Genomic DNA, 16,406 nt, shown 5'->3' with positions numbered 1-16,406 from the left:
ACTGGACGGAAGACGGCCCACTTCTCCTTCGTTAAATGGGCCGTCCTGTACCGAATCGCGGGCCCACGGCCCAGCCCATCGCGCCGAAATCACACTAGCCTGCAGCCTGCTTCTACTTGTAGGCTTGCTGCCTAAGCCCTTTTTCCCCGCACCTTCGGCTTTGCTCCGACGCCGGCGAGCGAGACCGCGAGGCGAGCCACCGCGGCGGCGGTTGTGGCGATGGGGTCCATGACGATCGGTGCCAAGTACAAGACCACGATCAAGGACCCCGGCACCCCAGGCATCCTCCGCATGGTGCGTGCCACCCTCCTCCCCTAGTCCCCTCCCCTTCCCTCCCACTCTGCGCGGCTCTCCCTCCCCTCCCTCTCCTCCCGGCGCGCGCGCACGGTTCGCTAGCAGGCTCCGGGGTGCGCCGCTGTTGCGGGCGGGGGTTTTGGTCGGCGGCTTCTGGGGCCGGCGGCAAATATTGAATCGAGGGACCGGTGGAGACTAGCCGCTGATTGGATCGGTGGAGGTGGAGGCGCGCGCGGGTTTGTGCTCATCGGCGGTAGCAAATGCGAGCCACGGGGCAGGGGTAGCTTTGTGGGTTGCCCTCTGCATCCTGGAGGTTCGGATGCGGAGGGATGAGCTAATTTGAGCATTTTTCATGTATGGATGGTCACCATTTAGTTTGCTGTTCAATTTTAGTGCCATTTGCATTTGCGTCTGGCTTCGTTTCCTTGCTCAGAAATACCCTGTTGTATCCAAATATGATCAGTTCGTTGTTTTTTTTTTCTAATTACAGAACGATGATAGGTTCACCTTCACCCCTAATGATCCACGGTCGGCTATGAAGTTCAATGTTGATTTCCGGACCATCAAAGGTATGCACTTACTTTCCTCCATCAAAGTTCTGTTGTTATGCTGGTGATTTGGCTTAAAGCTTGTTAAATATACCTAACTAACTATGGAACTTATCTTCACATACCTATAACATATCTACTGCAGGGTCATTCTAAACTATTTAACCTCAGATAAATGATCACTAGACTCAAGACAACAATTTAAGCTGTGATAGTGTTTCATGCATACTGAAACAGCTGGGTTTGTTGCCTGTGCTCCAGGTCACAAGTTCAACAAAGTAGAGGGTAACAAAGCAGCATTATTGAACCTTTCAAAAGAAGACAAGGTTTGAGCAATTTATAGCATTTTCTCTGCCTTATTTCTAATTGTTTTCAAAGTTAGTATGAGATGCATATATTTTTTTTTCTCAGGCTGGAGGCTACATATTTGAGTTTGACAATGTTGGTAACCGCGACCTATCTCGCGACTTTGTAGGTAATGTTCATTTTGTAGTTAGTCGATGCCAACAGAACAGTTAAATATTTTCTTTGTAAGATATCTAATGTAGGCATGGAAGGGCGGGCCTGGTGCAAGCGGTAGAGTCTTACCGCCTGTGACCGGAAGGTCCCGGGTTCGAGTCGCAGTCTCCTCGCATTGCACAGGCGAGGGTAAGGCTTGCCACTGACACCCTTCCCCAGACCCCGCACAGAGCGGGAGCTCTCTGCACTGGGTACGCCCTTTTATATCTAATGTAGGCATGAAATGAAAGTAACGTGAAGTACTTAGCTGTTTCTTGCATAAACTTATCTCCTATGCCAGTTACTTGCAATATAAGAATTTGACTAGGTACCTCATTCCAGCCAGACCTAGCATTTGGCTTGCTACATAAGATAAGATAGATCACTATAACATAACAGTGACCATTTTATAAGGAATATAATAAAATTCTTGATTAAGGGTTATTTGCTGTGCCAAGTTCGCTATGGCACTGACTCACATGAAAGCTACCATATTGAGTTTCGTGCATCTATTACCCAATAAGATGCATCCATAACTTAATACATCCTCCTTGCAGCTAGGGTTTTAGGCAAACATCAAGGGATAGTGCCTCCTAGACCAACTGTGACTCCTGAAAACTCAGTTGCTTCTGCTGCTCTGGAACAACTCAGTGCTGCTGAAGTGGAGAGACGGGTGAAACTGTTGCGAGAAGACAGGTAATGTGATTATTTGATATATCCAAACTATTTCTTTTGGTCACAGAAATATGAAGTTCTGATGATAGTTCATATGGGCACAAATTTAATCTGCTAGAATTTGTTGAGCTTATTTACATTCTTTGAGATGATGTTTGGTTGATTAGTGATCTTTAAGATTTTCTTTTTGTAAAACATAGATTTGGTTTTCCCTATGATCTTGTAGATAAAGAAAGTTTTAGAGCATCACCTTGTACCAGTCTCTATTATTCATTTTGGTGAGCTTTGTTGCAAATGGTGTCATATCAGAAAGCTGGCTGTGGTAGTATGGATGCCATAGTGGAAATGACTGGTATAGTGTTACACCTAAAGGATTAAAACGAAGCACAAAGTTTTTCTTCTATCTGTTCTCATATAATTCTGATGGTGTTTCTGTTTTATTTTTTAATTATACCATTGATTTTATCATTTTAATCTCTTTGACCACTGTTATTAATTGTTCCCGTTCAGGAACATGCTACATGTATGGATTTTGAAAGTCCATAGATTTCTTAGAAAAAACATGGCAAAAAAAAAAAAAACTGCAAACTATCATATGCAACAAAAGTCAAAATGTTCTTATGTTTCTCAGTTTTGTTGATTTAACATTTCCCTTTACAGCGAATTGCAGAAATTACATAAGAAGTTTGTTCTTGGAAATATTCTGCAAGAATCTGAATTTTGGGCAACAAGAAAGGTAAAACTCACTTATCCTGTATATTGTTACTTGATTAGTAAATTTTAGCTGTGCACTTTATGTTTCTTCACTTGATCCATTATTTCCTTACGATCTTTGCAGAACTTACTTGAAGATGAAGCAAATAAAAGATCAAAACAAAGGCCAGGTTTCAAGAATGCGCTAGTAGATATTAAGCCAACAACTGATGGTCGGGTATGTCACTGGAATACTATTGTTGTAGCTGTAGACCATAATTCTGTACCAGAGTATTGATAAGTGTTATTTCTTATGTTCTATTCTAAGACACTGAATTTGCTGATGACTGATGGTAGTTAACTTTTTTTTATTATTTCTATGTTGAGCATTTCAGACAAACAAAGTTACTTTCCAGATCACACCTGAGATGATACATCAGGTCCGCCTTTCCACTCTGCTTCTTTATCATGAACTAATACCTATGTAGTGCTTGGTAACATCAATTGTTTCTATTTCCTGAATTGTTATAATTGCAAAATTTCTATACTATGCTGTAAAATGAAAATTACGTCATTTTGTGAGTTATGGAGTTTCTGAACATTTTTGTTAGTAAAAGGTTTCAAAGATTTTTTGAATCTGTATATGAATGTGTAGCAAGCCCTATACCTTCTTTGTTTCCTTAGTAGCTTTCACGCATGATGCCGTGATCCTTTATTAAGGGCGTGTTTGGCAGGGCTCCTCCTTTTTACACTAAAAAACGGCTCCAAACGTCTCCTCCTACTAAAAACTTTTGGTAGGGCTCCTCTGAAGGAGCCGGAGCCGGAGTCGGAGTCGGGGAGGAACCCTACCAGACAGGGTCTAAGCTATTTTTATATCTTGAAAATATAATTTCCATTGTGTGCATGTGAATTTGATGCGATCAAAGGTAATTATTGAGCAGGAACACTGAAAATTATGCTTCCACCCTAGCCAGTCAGGTTAGGATTAGTCCATAGCTGCAAAATCCATCTTCCTTGCTTGGAATCCTATCTGCGCTGGGTCCTGTTTCCCCAAGAATACTCCATTATACCTGAGGCATATATTATTCACGGAAGCAAGTTCTGAATTCCATGATTGTATATCTGAACTTTGCAATGAATTGATATGTAAAGTCTTGAAGATATACTTCTTCCAACTTGTTAACGCCATATATCCTTTCATTTTACAGATTTTTGCAGAAAAGCCTGCTGTCCGTAGAGCATATTTAGATTTTGTTCCAAAAAAGGTAAGACCTATTTATATTATCAATATCTTAAAATGAACTGTAGAAAATTCAGGCATAAAATTTTCCTAGTGTTATTGCTGTTTCTGTATGGTCGATGCTGATTTCTCATTATGCTCTATATATTCTGCTGTATTCTGTCATAATCTTCTCATTTTATTATATTTTCTGAGGATAGATGTCAGAAACCCGATTTTGGGAAAAATACTGTAGAGCCGAGTATCTAGTTAGGACAAAAAACACTGCAGCAGCAACAGCTGAGGCTGCTGGAGATGAGGAATTGGCTATCTTCCTGAAGAATGATGATATACTGGCCAAGGAGGCAAAGATGAAGGTTTAGTTTTAGCAATGATTGCTGTTGTAATTCATTTTTTGTTACCATGTGTTGGTGCCATTTCTTTCAAGTGACTCAATTGTTGGTTGCAGATAAAACGAGTCGATCCAACATTAGACATGGAGGCAGACACTGGAGATGATTACATTCATCTTCCGGTATGATTTTTTTCTACTATTATCTTCTTATATTTGTAAGACAAATGTGGTCTCTAGACTTTCTCATATTGAGCATATTTGCTTGCTGTTGACAATGAAGTGCTCATCCTATGTTAAAATTACTGCTCAATCATTATGTGTTTGGACACTCAGGACCATGGGATTCACCGTGATGGTAACAAAGAGACAGTCGATGCTGACAGTGAGTTGGCGAGGAGGACGCTGTCTCAGGACCTGAACCGTCATGCAGCTGTTGTTCTTGAAGGGAGATCTCTTGGTAGTTATGAACCTAATCGAAGAAACTTTGTGATGTCTCTTTTGTTTTCCTTAATACAATTGATTGCTCAAGCATGTTATGATGTTAGCGGGGTAAGATGGTACCATTCTCAGTATTATGACTTTGAGATGGTACCGTTCTCAGGGATTCCAGGGCACATCAGCAACAGAGTGAAATGATTTTAAATTATTTTGTTTGCCACCCATTTGAATAATTTATTGTGGCCATAGCTCTTTCATAATTATACAAATCGACTAGCCTGGACCATTGGTTTGGTTTGCAAACTATACCTTTATAGTAATTGTTCTGTGACTTTCTGTTGTGTCTATTCTTTCCCTTTTTCGTTTGATCAGATTCGTTTTTCATGTTGCATTTCTATTTATTCATTTTCATTCTGCCAATTGTTTAAACTATCTTTCAATCCATTAAGTGTACTATGTTTTATTTGTCTTGTAGATGTTGAGTCGACTGATCCAAAGACTTTAGCTGAAGCCCTTGTAAGGTCCAAGAAAGGTTAGAGATGGCATCGGAATTCAATTGAATCCTTTTACACATGTAATATATTGTGTTCTGATGAATTATTAACTGCAGAACCACCTTCCACTTCTATTGTTGATGATGCTAATCATGAGAGACTAGTGAAGGTGGCTAGAATGACGGAGATAGAGGATCTGCAAGCTCCACGAAGCCTTCCGTATGCACCACTTTGTATAAAGGTAAAGCTTTTTTGTGCTCATGGCGTAATAGTAGATATAACAACAACAACAAAGCCTTTAAGTCCCAAACAAGTTGGGGTAGGCTAGAGTTGAAACCCAGCAGAAGCAATCAAGGTTCATGCACGTGAATAGCTGTTTTCCAAGTGCTCCTATCTAAGGCTAAGTCTTTGGGTATATTCCATCCTTTCAAGTCTCCTTTTATTGCCTCTACCCAAGTCAACTTCGGTCTTTCTCTGCCTCTCTTCACGTTACTATCCTGGCTTAGGATTCCACTACGCAGCAGTGCCTTTGGAGGTCTTCGTTGGACATGTCCAAACCATCTCAACCGGTGTTGGACAAGCTTTTTTTCAATTGGTGCTACCCCTAATCTATCACGTATATCATCGTTCCGAACTCGATCCCTTCTTGTATGATCGCAAATCCAACGCAACATACGCATTTCCGCGACACTTATCTGTTAAACATGTCGTCTTTTCGTAGGTCAACATTCTGCACCATACAACATAGCAGGTCTAATCACTGTCCTATAAAACTTGTCTTTTAGCTTCTGTGGTACCCTTTTGTCACATAGGACACCAGATGCTTGGCGCCACTTCATCCACTCTGCTTTGATTCTATGGCTAACATCTTCATCAATATCCCCGTCTCTGTAGCATTGATCCTAAATATCGAAAGGTATCCTTCCTAGGCACTATTTGACCTTCCAAACTAATATCTTCCTCCTCCCGAGTAGTAGTGCCGAAGTCACATCTCATATACTCACTTTTAGTTCTACTGAGTCTAAAACCTTTGGACTCCAAAGTCTCCCGCCATAACTCCAGTTTCTGATTCACTCATGTCCGGCTTTCATCAACTAGCACTACATCGTCCGCGAAAAACATACACCAAGGGATGTCCCCTTGTATGTTCCTTGTGACCTCATCCATCATTAAGGCAAACAGATAAGGGCTCAAAGCTGACCCTTGATGTAGTCCTATCCTAATCGGGAAGTCATCCGTGTCTCCATCACTTGTTTGAACACTAGTCACAACATTGTTGTACACATCCTTAATGATCCCGATGTACTTCGTTGGGACTTTATGTTTGTCCAAATCCCACCACATAACATTCCTTGGTATTTTATCATAAGCCTTCTCCAAGTCAATAAAAACCATGTGTAGGTCTTTCTTCTTCTCCCTATACCGCTCCATAACTTGGCTTATTAAGAAAATAGCTTCCATGGTTGACCTTCCGGGCATGAAACCAAATTGGTTCATAGAGACCCGCGTTATTGCTCTCAAGCGATGCTCGATAACTCTCTCCCATAGCTTCATAGTATGGCTCATCAACTTAATTCCCCGGTAATTAGTACAACTTTGAATATCCCCTTTATTCTTGTAGATCGGTACCAATATACTTTTCCTCCACTCGTCAGGCATTTTGTTCGATCGAAAAATATGGTTGAACAGCTTGGTTAGCCATATTATATCTATGTCCCCGAGGCATCTCCACACCTCGATTGGGATACCATCCGGTCCCATCGCCTTACCTCCTTTCATCCTTTTCAACGCCTCTCTGACTTCAGATTCTTGGATTCTCCGCACAAAGCGCCTATTGGTGTCATCAAAAGAGGCGCACAGCGTAATAGTAGATATATCAACCAAAATAAGAAATAATGTATTAATTTGTCTTCTTTTTTCTTATTAGGATCCTAAAGAATATTTTGATTCCCAACAAGCAAATGCTCTGAGATCTCTAGGTGGCAGCAATGACGGAAGAAAAGCTCGTACTTGCAGCTTGAGCACTGAAGAAGCATTCCATCATTTAATGGACCAAATGTCTTCTATTAAAGTTAATAAGCTTAACTGTCCGATTATTCAGTCTGATATGGCTCTTAAGGTAAACCATTTTACTGGGCAGTTTGATTCTTTTATTTATTACTTTTTCTTAGTTTACTCAGTGTATTGAGTAATAGCTGATTCGGCACTAAATAAATTGTTGGGTTAGCGGTCCAATCAAGAGGAGTGCACAGACATAGTTTAGGATAATGGCACTTTGAAGACTGCAAGGCAACTTGAATCCTTTTATCAGTTCGTCACCAATTATAAGTTTCAAAGGTCAACCAGCACCAGGACTGCAAATATGGTTGTCAGTCTCAGTCCACTAGTCAACTGGGAACAGACAGAAGCCAGTGGTAAAAGGCAGGCTACCACTGGTGTAATCAACATAATTAGTTAACCGTTGGATGTATTGGCGATTAGGAAGTATCTAAGGCCTGTTTGGCAGAGCTCCAACTCCAAGAATTTTTGGAGCTGACCATCCCTAGGTCCAGGTATTGTTGGATGTGTGGCCAAACTGAGGTCATTTTATTGAAATGTTGAATCATTTATATTGAATGCCAGATGTTTAAACCACTTGACCTTTTCTTTCAAGCTCTAAATCCTGCATGGGTCTTGGAGCTGGAGCTTTGGAACCCTAAATGTATCACGTAAAGATCATATAAAAAAGAGAGGAAGAAGGAAACACATGTTATTTGGTTTATTAGTATCCCATTCTTAGTAATATGTGTATGTAAAGGTCCATTCGTCATATTTATGCAACTGTTTGCATGATGTTGTGTTACTGCTACTGTGGCTTCTCTGTTCTTAAGCTATTAAATTGCATGAGCAGGAAATCCTAACTACCTAAATGGTATGGGCCTAGGTTCTTAATGAATTGAACGAAGGGATTTCTCGTTCAAGGAGACTTAACCTCAAGAATCCTCAAGAAGGTCTCCTTGGTCAGCTGCCTCAACATACACGGGATGAGCTTATGGATGTGAGATGCTGTATTCACTACTGGTTTCGTTTTGTATGTATGGATACTCTTGTGTCGATGGAACTTCTGTAAACTATCTATTTTCTCAGCATTGGACGGCTATCCAGGAATTGCTACGGCATTTTTGGTCATCGTATCCAATAACAAGTGCAGTCCTTTATAACAAGGTATATCTCCCCCATCGTTATCAGCACTGTTTTGTAACCCATGGTGTTTTCAATTGGATTTTTTTTATCTGGAACACGCTCACGCAGGAGAGCTGCGTATCATTATATTAAGAAGAAAATTTGGAAATTAGTACAAACTTCTTGATTTCATGTTATAAGTGCAAACTTAGCTGATTTATAGGACTAGAGGAAGTGTTTGTACATCCACCATGTTTCTTCTGTTAGATGTTTTCAGCAGCTTGCATTGAAAAGAAGAAGATGTTTTCAGCTGCTCGGTTTATTTTGCATGCTGCATTGATTTGGTTAGAGAACCATCACTGAGAACTATAGAGTAGCATACTGTATATTGTGTTGTACAGTATGTTATCCAAACTATGAGTTAGAATGCCCTAGTTCTGAAGGTTTTGTACCACTGTAGTTATGGTGCTAGTTTCGGTAAGCTAAAGCCAGGAAGACTGTCACACAGTTTTAAAAACTTATGGTGTCTAGAAGAGAAGCTTTGAGTGCGCTGTGCGCCATATCATGCTTTTAGTCTTTTTTGGTATAGCAAAGCTTCACTCTGGACATGCATTTCTTTCTAATGCCAGTTGCTTTGATGTTAATTTACTTGTTTTGAAGGTTCAAAGAGTTAAAGAAGCTATGACACAGATATATCAAAAGTTGCAGGTAAATATTTGCCAGCACATCTGACATCTGCCCCCACTCCCCTGTTTAGATATGCAGAACCCTCATACTTGTCACCTAAATTGGGTTTATACTCAAATTACCATTGAAGTTCTTTTGTATGTTCTGTTACTTGTGAAATATGCAGCTTATAAAGGAATCAGCACAGCCTGATGTAAGACATGAAATATCTCGGCTAGTAAAGCCCATGACTCAGGTCTGTAAACATTCCTCGCACTACCATGTACTCCTACCTAAGAGCATTATGCCATTATTTGAATCACAATCCCACATTCAAAGTTGGCACATGCTTCCATGAATTGTTCTCCCATCGAAATGGCAGCGAACTGACCAATGTACCGATGGTATGTCGTTTGCAGGCTTTGGATGCCGCCTTCAACCACGATGTGGAACAGCAGCAGAAGACGTCCAAGGCCGGGAACAGGCACAACGGGTTTTGAGCCAAGGAGACTGGTTTGACCAACACATGAAGCGAGACAGACGGGCAGTGTGCCCGAATGTACAAGAGTTGCTGTAGAATTCTTGAGGCTTCTACGATTTTGATCTTTTTTTTCCCCCTCTCGTATTAATAGCTGCAGGAGGAGCAGGAGCATGCTATTTGCAGCCCCAGAATCTTGATCTATGTCATCAATTGTTTGTAATTGAGTGAATAGTGAGACTCGCAGCAGGATGCTGCCGACGTCTTGTACATGGCGGTCATGGCTATTCGAGATAGAATCAAAGCAGTACCCATTATAATTTTCGCTGTTCGTTCGTGGCCGTCGGGCGGAATTACATACGTATCTTCTGCAGCATTTCAAAGCCACCATTACGTATCACAGTATCGGTGGCGTCTGTCAGCTGTCACCCACTCGTCTTGTAACATCTGTGGGTAGCGGTTGACGAAGGAGTTGCATGAAAGAAGGTGGCGGCGCACTGGCGCTGGCTTTATTCCACCTTGTCGTTTCACTCGGCAGTGGCAGTGTTCTGGGGGTTTCATAGGGTTTTGTTGTAGACTTGTAGTCGTCGCTCGCTCTGCTGGGTGTGCAGCGTGGGTTGCCGTTTTTGGAGGAGGCAGGACTAGCAGAAGCAGTAGGTCGTGCATCGGTTCCGTCCAGTCCTTGCCGCTGGGCAGTTGGAGCATGCTTTTCGTAGAGCACGGGCCCCGTTGTTCCTGTGAGCACAGTGAACGGAGGAAAAGGTGGAAATGAAAAATAAGCATAAGCAAGTAAGCAACGCAAAGGTGTAAAAAGATATCAATGGTAAAAAAAAAAGCATATAAGCAACGTCAAAATGAAGGGTAAAACATGTATTTAAAAAACAAACAAATTCACGCCCAGTGGGACTCGAACCCACAATCGCCTGATTAGAAGTCAGACGCCTTATCCATTAGGCCATGGGCGCGGATTGTTTCATTTCGTCTTGACATTGTTCACGAAAGCATTCAACATCGCCGTCCCGCTGGGCGCTGGCCTCTGCCGCTCACGCGCGAGCATCCATGTCCTCCCACTCCAGCCATGCAACCACCCACAGTCCCTACTCCTAGCCAACGCGTATGCTGGGAACGCCACGCCCGCACCTGGAGCGAGAGCTGTTGGACGTGCTGCTGATGGTTCGTCTCGCCACACGCCACGCGCGCCTGCACTTCTGCGCTGCTCTGCTCCTGCTCCATGGACGGAACCGCGGCTATACCCGCGCTGTGCTCTTCTTCTTCTTCGTGTTTATTTGCTTCCTCGTTTTGATCCACCATCCATCTATGATCTATCCTCCGCGCGCGTCGCTCAGATCCCTGTGCTCACGCTGGGGGTATTGTCACTTTGGGGTTTTCTGATTGGCTGCTTAATTTCTTTGGGGGGTTTTGGCACTTTGGTGGTCATATGCTTCGATGATTGGCATTAGAATTCTTCCAACTGCATTCACCACTGCTTTCTCCTAGTAGATCGCAGCAGATCGGATTTGGAAATTAATTGCTTCTCCATGAAGTATTAAACTGACTGTTCGATCGCCCTCCCACTCCTCCTACAGGTGGAGGAGGCTACACTTGCATATCACACGCCGAACCGTTGGTTCATCTAGGAGAAATCACCGTCCTCCTCCTCCGGCCTCTGCGCTCCGCTGTACGTGCACGAGCTCTACCGCCTTCTCTCCCCTCTCGACACTTTTGCAACGAGATGCGGTACGGTGTTACTACTGCTACACTTTTGCTTTAACCTGCGGTTGCATCGTCTTCTACTACCTCTAGCGATGTTTGCTTTACTTGCATCTACGGTGTGCTCTCTTGCATAGTTTCCATTTACGCGTACTAATTCTGCTGCTGCCTGTTCATTCTCTCTCTCTCTTTTTTTTGGTGTGTTCTTGCATCTCGACACGATCTTCCATTTTTTTAGAAAGAAAACACCATCTTTCAACTACAGTACAGATCATTTTTTAGTCGATGCCCGTGGGGAAAACAATAAGGCCGTATTTTATTGCCGGCCCATCACCAAGCCCACGCGTAATGGGCCTGGCACCACTTCCTTCCTAGCACACCCCGCACGGTCCGGGGCTCCGGGCTCCCATTTGTCTGCACCCACTTCGTCGCCGCCGCCGGCTCCGGCGGCCGCAGCGACTTGACGTCGACCTCGTCCGGTCGCTTCTACGCTCCGTCTTGGGGTTGGGGGTGGTCGCTGACCCGGCCGACCCCCACCCATGTCTCGTCCCGTGGCGTCGATGTCGGTTTCCGTGCGCGCGCTGGGGGCGGGGCACCGCCGGGGAACCCCTAACCCTCGGCGTGGCTGGCTGGCTGGCTGCTTTGACCACCAGCTTAAGTTGTTCGCGAAATTGCCTCACTAGGGTGCTGCCTGTCATCGAGGTCGAGGTACATTGTGCTTTGTGTGCCGGGCCTGGGCTTGGGGTGTGATTGGCGGTGGCTGGTGCCTTTTGGGATTGTTGGCCAGCTTATAATTTTCTAGACACCAGTTCTTTCTTATTTGTTGTTCTTGGATCTTGTCAGAACAATATGCTGTCGCAATGGATATTTCTGTTTTTCTTAGGTCTGCATTGGATATTTCTGTTTTTTCTTATGTCTGCCCAGCTTATTTTGTTGTTCTTGAATCAAGTTCTGACCTGGATATTTCTGTTTTTCTTAGGTCCGCAATGGACTGCAGCTCTGATGAGTCATCAGAGCTAAGTAAGACTGATATTGATGACTATGCTGAGAAGTCATACTTGGACCTGAAGGCTGGCAAGTTTGTGGCAAGGCTGGGCAGTGACAGGTTCAGGTGCCCATTCTGTCCAGGGAAGAAGAAGCAGGACTACCGTTACAACGAGCTGCTTCAGCACGCTGTTGGGGTGGGCGCATCCAACCGTGCTGCAAAGGTGAAGGCAAACCACCAGGCCCTAGCGAAACTTCTCAAAGAGGACCATGCTGATGCGGCAGCCACATTGCCACCATGTCAGGCTATTGCGCTAAGTAACCCTCCAAAGCCAGTGCAAGATCTGGAAGTGTTTGTTTGGCCCTGGATGGGCATCCTCACAAATGTTCTGGCCGAACAAACCCAGGGGGGTGGAGGCATACTGATGAAGCAGCTAGCTGATTTCAAACCCGTGCAAGTTACTGCTGTGGATGGTGACAATGGGTATACTGGCTACGTCATTGTTCTTTTCACCAAGGATTGCATTGGGTTCAAGAACGCCTTAGCATTCCACAACTATTTCAAGTCACAACACTTGGGGAAACTGGACTGGAAGGAAACAAAGCAACATGTAAAGGATGTGTTTGGATGGCTGGCAAAAGAAGAGGATTACAAATCAGATGACCCAGTTGGTAGGTTCTTGTCATCAAATGGTGGCCCGAAGACAGTTTCTGAACTGGAACAAGAGATGTCCAGCAAGACTGACAATCTCATAGCTAATTTGACTCAACAGAGTACCAAGTGTAATAAAATGAATCTCTCCCTTCAGAAAGTCATGGAAGAAAGTGATTTGTTGCACAAACGTTATAATGAAGGTACGCTCATTGATTCTAGTTGTGAAATATTCTTCTGTTAGAGCTTTATGGATGTTATGCTCATTTGTATTATCTAAAATGATTGTGCCTATTGTATTTTTATTTATCCTTTTCACAGAAATGAGGAATATGCAGTCAGCTGCTCGCAAACATACACACATAGTTTTTCAGGAGACTGAAAAGCTGAGAAATGAGTTGGTTGAGAAAGAGAGTTACATCCAATGGAGGTCCAGGCAGCTCAATGAACAAGTTGCTCAAACTGACATGAAAAGAAGAAAACTGGAGGAAGAGAGGAAAAAGGTATGGGTGCATCCCCATTTCTATTAGTGCTACTTTTTATTGTCCATATCTTCTCTATCACTGTATCACATATCAGATAGTTTCTGAATTGTATTCATAGTCTTGCCAATAATGATTCTTTTCTGATACCTGTCTTTCGTACTAATTTCCCCGCAGAATGCTGACCAAAATGATTCCCTCAACATGGCTAGAATTGAGCAACAGAAAGCTGATGAATGGGTGCTACAGCTTCTTGAGAAACATAAGGTACGCACATCCTTTTTCTTGTTGATACCACTGAGTTTTTTTTTAGTTTTCATGCACCCGAACTTATTTTGGGTTCCAAAACTCAAACAGGAAGAGAAGGAGGTCGCTGTGAACAGAATCCTGCAGTTCGAAAGGCAGGTGTATGAAAAGCAAAAGCTGGAGCTAGATATTGAACAACTTAAAGGCAAACTGGAGGTGGTGAAACACATTGAAGGAGAGGGTGTTGATGTGAAGAAACGTTCTGAGGAGCTGACAGCAGAACTGAATGAAAGAATTGAAGAGATGGAACATCTGGAAGATCTCAATCAAACTCTTGTTGTTAAAGAAAGGATGGCCAGTGATGAGATTTGACGTGCAAAGAAAGAGCTGATCACGGTATTATCATATGCCAGTATATTTTCAGAAAATCTGCAGAGACATGCCTTATTTAGATATGCATTTTTCCAAATTTAATCGTATTTAGATTCATGCCTTCTATAGATGTGGATTCCTAAAGATTATGCCCATCTGTCCTTTTGACTCTGCCTGAGATAGATTTTGTGGATATTTTGCAGGGTTTGACAGATTTATTAGGTCCTCGTAGTCGTAGTAACATTGGAATCAAGAGGATGGGTGAACTGGATGAGAAGCCCTTTCTTCTATCTTGCAAGCAAAAGTATGTTTGCAAACAGTGTTTACTGCTACCATTTGGTGCTTTTCTTTGACTTGAACTAAATATGAGTTTTTTCTCCATGAAGCAACTTGTCTGATGAATAATGAACTGATGTCTGATGATTATGTAGCAGCTTAAACCTCCTGTTCCCAGGTTCCCCCACGGCCCCACTAGTATCGCCGTAGACACCCAGTGTCCCACACCATTATTTAGATAAGGATGAAATAGAAACATCCCAGTCTCCATAGTATGCAAGTCTTGAAATTCAGTGTGCATGTTTTCATTTTTGTAAAAGTTGAATACTAGTCATAAAAAATTTCATTAAAAACATAATACCATACGTCCACCAAATTATACCATAATGACCCTTGCTCCTAGTCAAATTCTCCCGCCCTATATTGCTTTTACCTTGAATAAACTTGTCTCACATCATCTTGTTAACATGGGAACACCCTCATAATAATTGCTTCTTTGACTGCATCCAAGATTTTCTTCTCTAACCAGCCTAGAAACTACTTGAATTGATATGGTCTTCTAGAGTGAGAGATACAAATACCTAGACTATTGAGGCACTTTCTTATGAACTCTATAAATTCGATCTATGTGAAGAGAATAGCAATTTGTGCCCTCGGGCAACACATGAAACACCAATTCTCACTGAACAAATAGGAGGATTATTTGCAATATTTTTGCCAGATAGTTATTTTGCACAAATTATTTTTGAAATAGTAAATGTAGCAATTTACATATCGTTGTCATTCAGAACATATACAACAGGTATTATGGATCCATGGAATTTTTTCCAAGGACATTTATTTTGGATCTGTAGACATTTGCCCAAAATTTCTTACTAATTTTATGTGGTTTTGCTTGCAATATACATGGCTCCATATTGCATACAATACTTATCATTTATCTTATATATTATCGCAAGCAAATATTGAATATCCACATTAGTTACATATCTTCCTTTCAACATATTGGCGGTGAAGCTCTCCGAGAGCCCAAATAGGGAACAGGTTTCGGTAGTTACCATAATTGAAGTACATGTAACGGTTAGACACTCCAACATGTTCCTGCCACCAAAGCGATAGTACCATAAATATTGTTGCATGTTTAGAATGCTGTGTATGGTTCATGGTAAAGAGCCGAAGCTATGAAGATCATCAATGTCTTGTTTGGAGATCGACATGGATTTATGCACAAGCCATATTTCTGGAATGCAACTTTTTTGTGAAAGCACAGAGGACAATTCCACTTGCACAAGGAAACAGAAAGTGGGCACGAGAATGTTGTTTTGGTCAGTTGTAAATTTATTATATTGAGAACATGTTAGCTTTTTATGTACATGATAGTTCTATTTATAAAATGGTAAAAGATGCTTAATTTGATGGAAAAAATATATGTGTGTGCAAAAGAATTGAAGACTTACTTGTTGTGGAAAGTCGCCAGAGTCCAGTTGCATATTGATTAATTCTTTTGCAGCATGATATAATGGTGTTGGATCTCTTTCAACCTGCTTTCCATTCCCACGACAATGAAATAATAAACGGAGATCAGGATGGTTTTGTTCATAATTTGTTCACCGAAATTGAAATGCTGTAATGCAGAAAATATACCTGTCCAGCATAAAGTAAAGCCAACATTGCCCAAGCGGTGTTGACAGCATGAGGACTGCTTGCCTCTGCATAAATCTGCAAAATATTATAATAAAGACTCAGCCAACATAGTTGTTTTTTTAAAGAGTGACATGACACAATGCATTAGGAGTAGCCTTAAGATGCACTTGATAGTTGCTGAGTCTGTGAACATGGAGACAATTAGTTGTCACTGTTAGATTTTTTTTTTGAGCTTAGTTGTGACTGTTAGATACCTTGCGCTTGTACCCAAGTGTGGAGAATTCATTTTGTTAATTGCTAGAGAAATATGTAAGCAGATCCCTAAATGCCATTTTTAGATTAAATGCTATTTCAGCATAACTAACATAGCAGAGGCCGGTAAGTGACTTCATGATTATTCTATCAACTCGATGTAATGATTGCAAATTAATAAAATCCTTCATAAAAAAACATAGCAAAAACTAGCACAATTCAAACATCTGCAGACACTATACCACAACACCATAATATTGACATATGT

General features: G+C 42.0%; 2 protein-coding genes and 1 non-coding gene across 6 annotated transcripts; 2 read left to right on the top strand and 1 right to left on the bottom strand.

The window, feature by feature from the left end:
• Positions 1–147: 147 nt before the first annotated feature.
• On the top strand, positions 148–9,854 carry LOC136501349 (general transcription and DNA repair factor IIH subunit TFB1-1-like). Of its 4 annotated transcripts, none has more exons than XM_066496861.1 (20): positions 148–294; positions 785–863; positions 1,104–1,168; positions 1,254–1,317; positions 1,898–2,036; positions 2,676–2,751; positions 2,854–2,946; positions 3,104–3,148; positions 3,917–3,973; positions 4,149–4,304; positions 4,397–4,462; positions 4,616–4,739; positions 5,196–5,252; positions 5,331–5,455; positions 7,142–7,333; positions 8,138–8,251; positions 8,341–8,418; positions 9,037–9,084; positions 9,230–9,298; positions 9,462–9,854. In XM_066496861.1, exons 1-20 carry the CDS (start codon positions 220–222, stop codon positions 9,540–9,542), a joined length of 1,803 nt encoding a protein of 600 aa, XP_066352958.1. In that variant the 5' UTR covers positions 148–219; the 3' UTR covers positions 9,543–9,854. The 4 variants fall into 4 exon arrangements, with proteins under 4 accessions (XP_066352958.1, XP_066352957.1, XP_066352960.1 ...); XM_066496860.1 differs by having other exon boundaries at positions 4,616–4,742; XM_066496862.1 differs by lacking the exon at positions 148–294 and adding an exon at positions 472–648 and having other exon boundaries at positions 4,616–4,742.
• Positions 9,855–10,412: 558 nt separating this feature from the next.
• On the bottom strand, positions 10,413–10,485 carry TRNAR-UCU (transfer RNA arginine (anticodon UCU)). The gene has a single exon. It is a non-coding gene; the product is annotated as a tRNA-Arg (tRNA).
• Positions 10,486–11,185: 700 nt separating this feature from the next.
• Positions 11,186–15,585, top strand: LOC136501911 (factor of DNA methylation 5-like). The gene is made up of 6 exons (XM_066497431.1): positions 11,186–11,257; positions 12,210–13,069; positions 13,188–13,369; positions 13,526–13,615; positions 13,706–13,990; positions 14,170–15,585. The coding sequence occupies exons 1-5, from the start codon at positions 11,253–11,255 to the stop codon at positions 13,964–13,966; spliced, it is 1,398 nt and encodes a 465-aa protein (XP_066353528.1). The 5' UTR covers positions 11,186–11,252; the 3' UTR covers positions 13,967–13,990; positions 14,170–15,585.
• Positions 15,586–16,406: the final 821 nt, after the last annotated feature.

The sequence above is a fragment of the Miscanthus floridulus genome, chromosome 13 (genome assembly GCF_019320115.1).
Source record: "Miscanthus floridulus cultivar M001 chromosome 13, ASM1932011v1, whole genome shotgun sequence".
Taxonomy (NCBI): domain Eukaryota; kingdom Viridiplantae; phylum Streptophyta; class Magnoliopsida; order Poales; family Poaceae; genus Miscanthus; species Miscanthus floridulus.
This window is presented reverse-complemented; position numbering and strand designations above follow the sequence as displayed.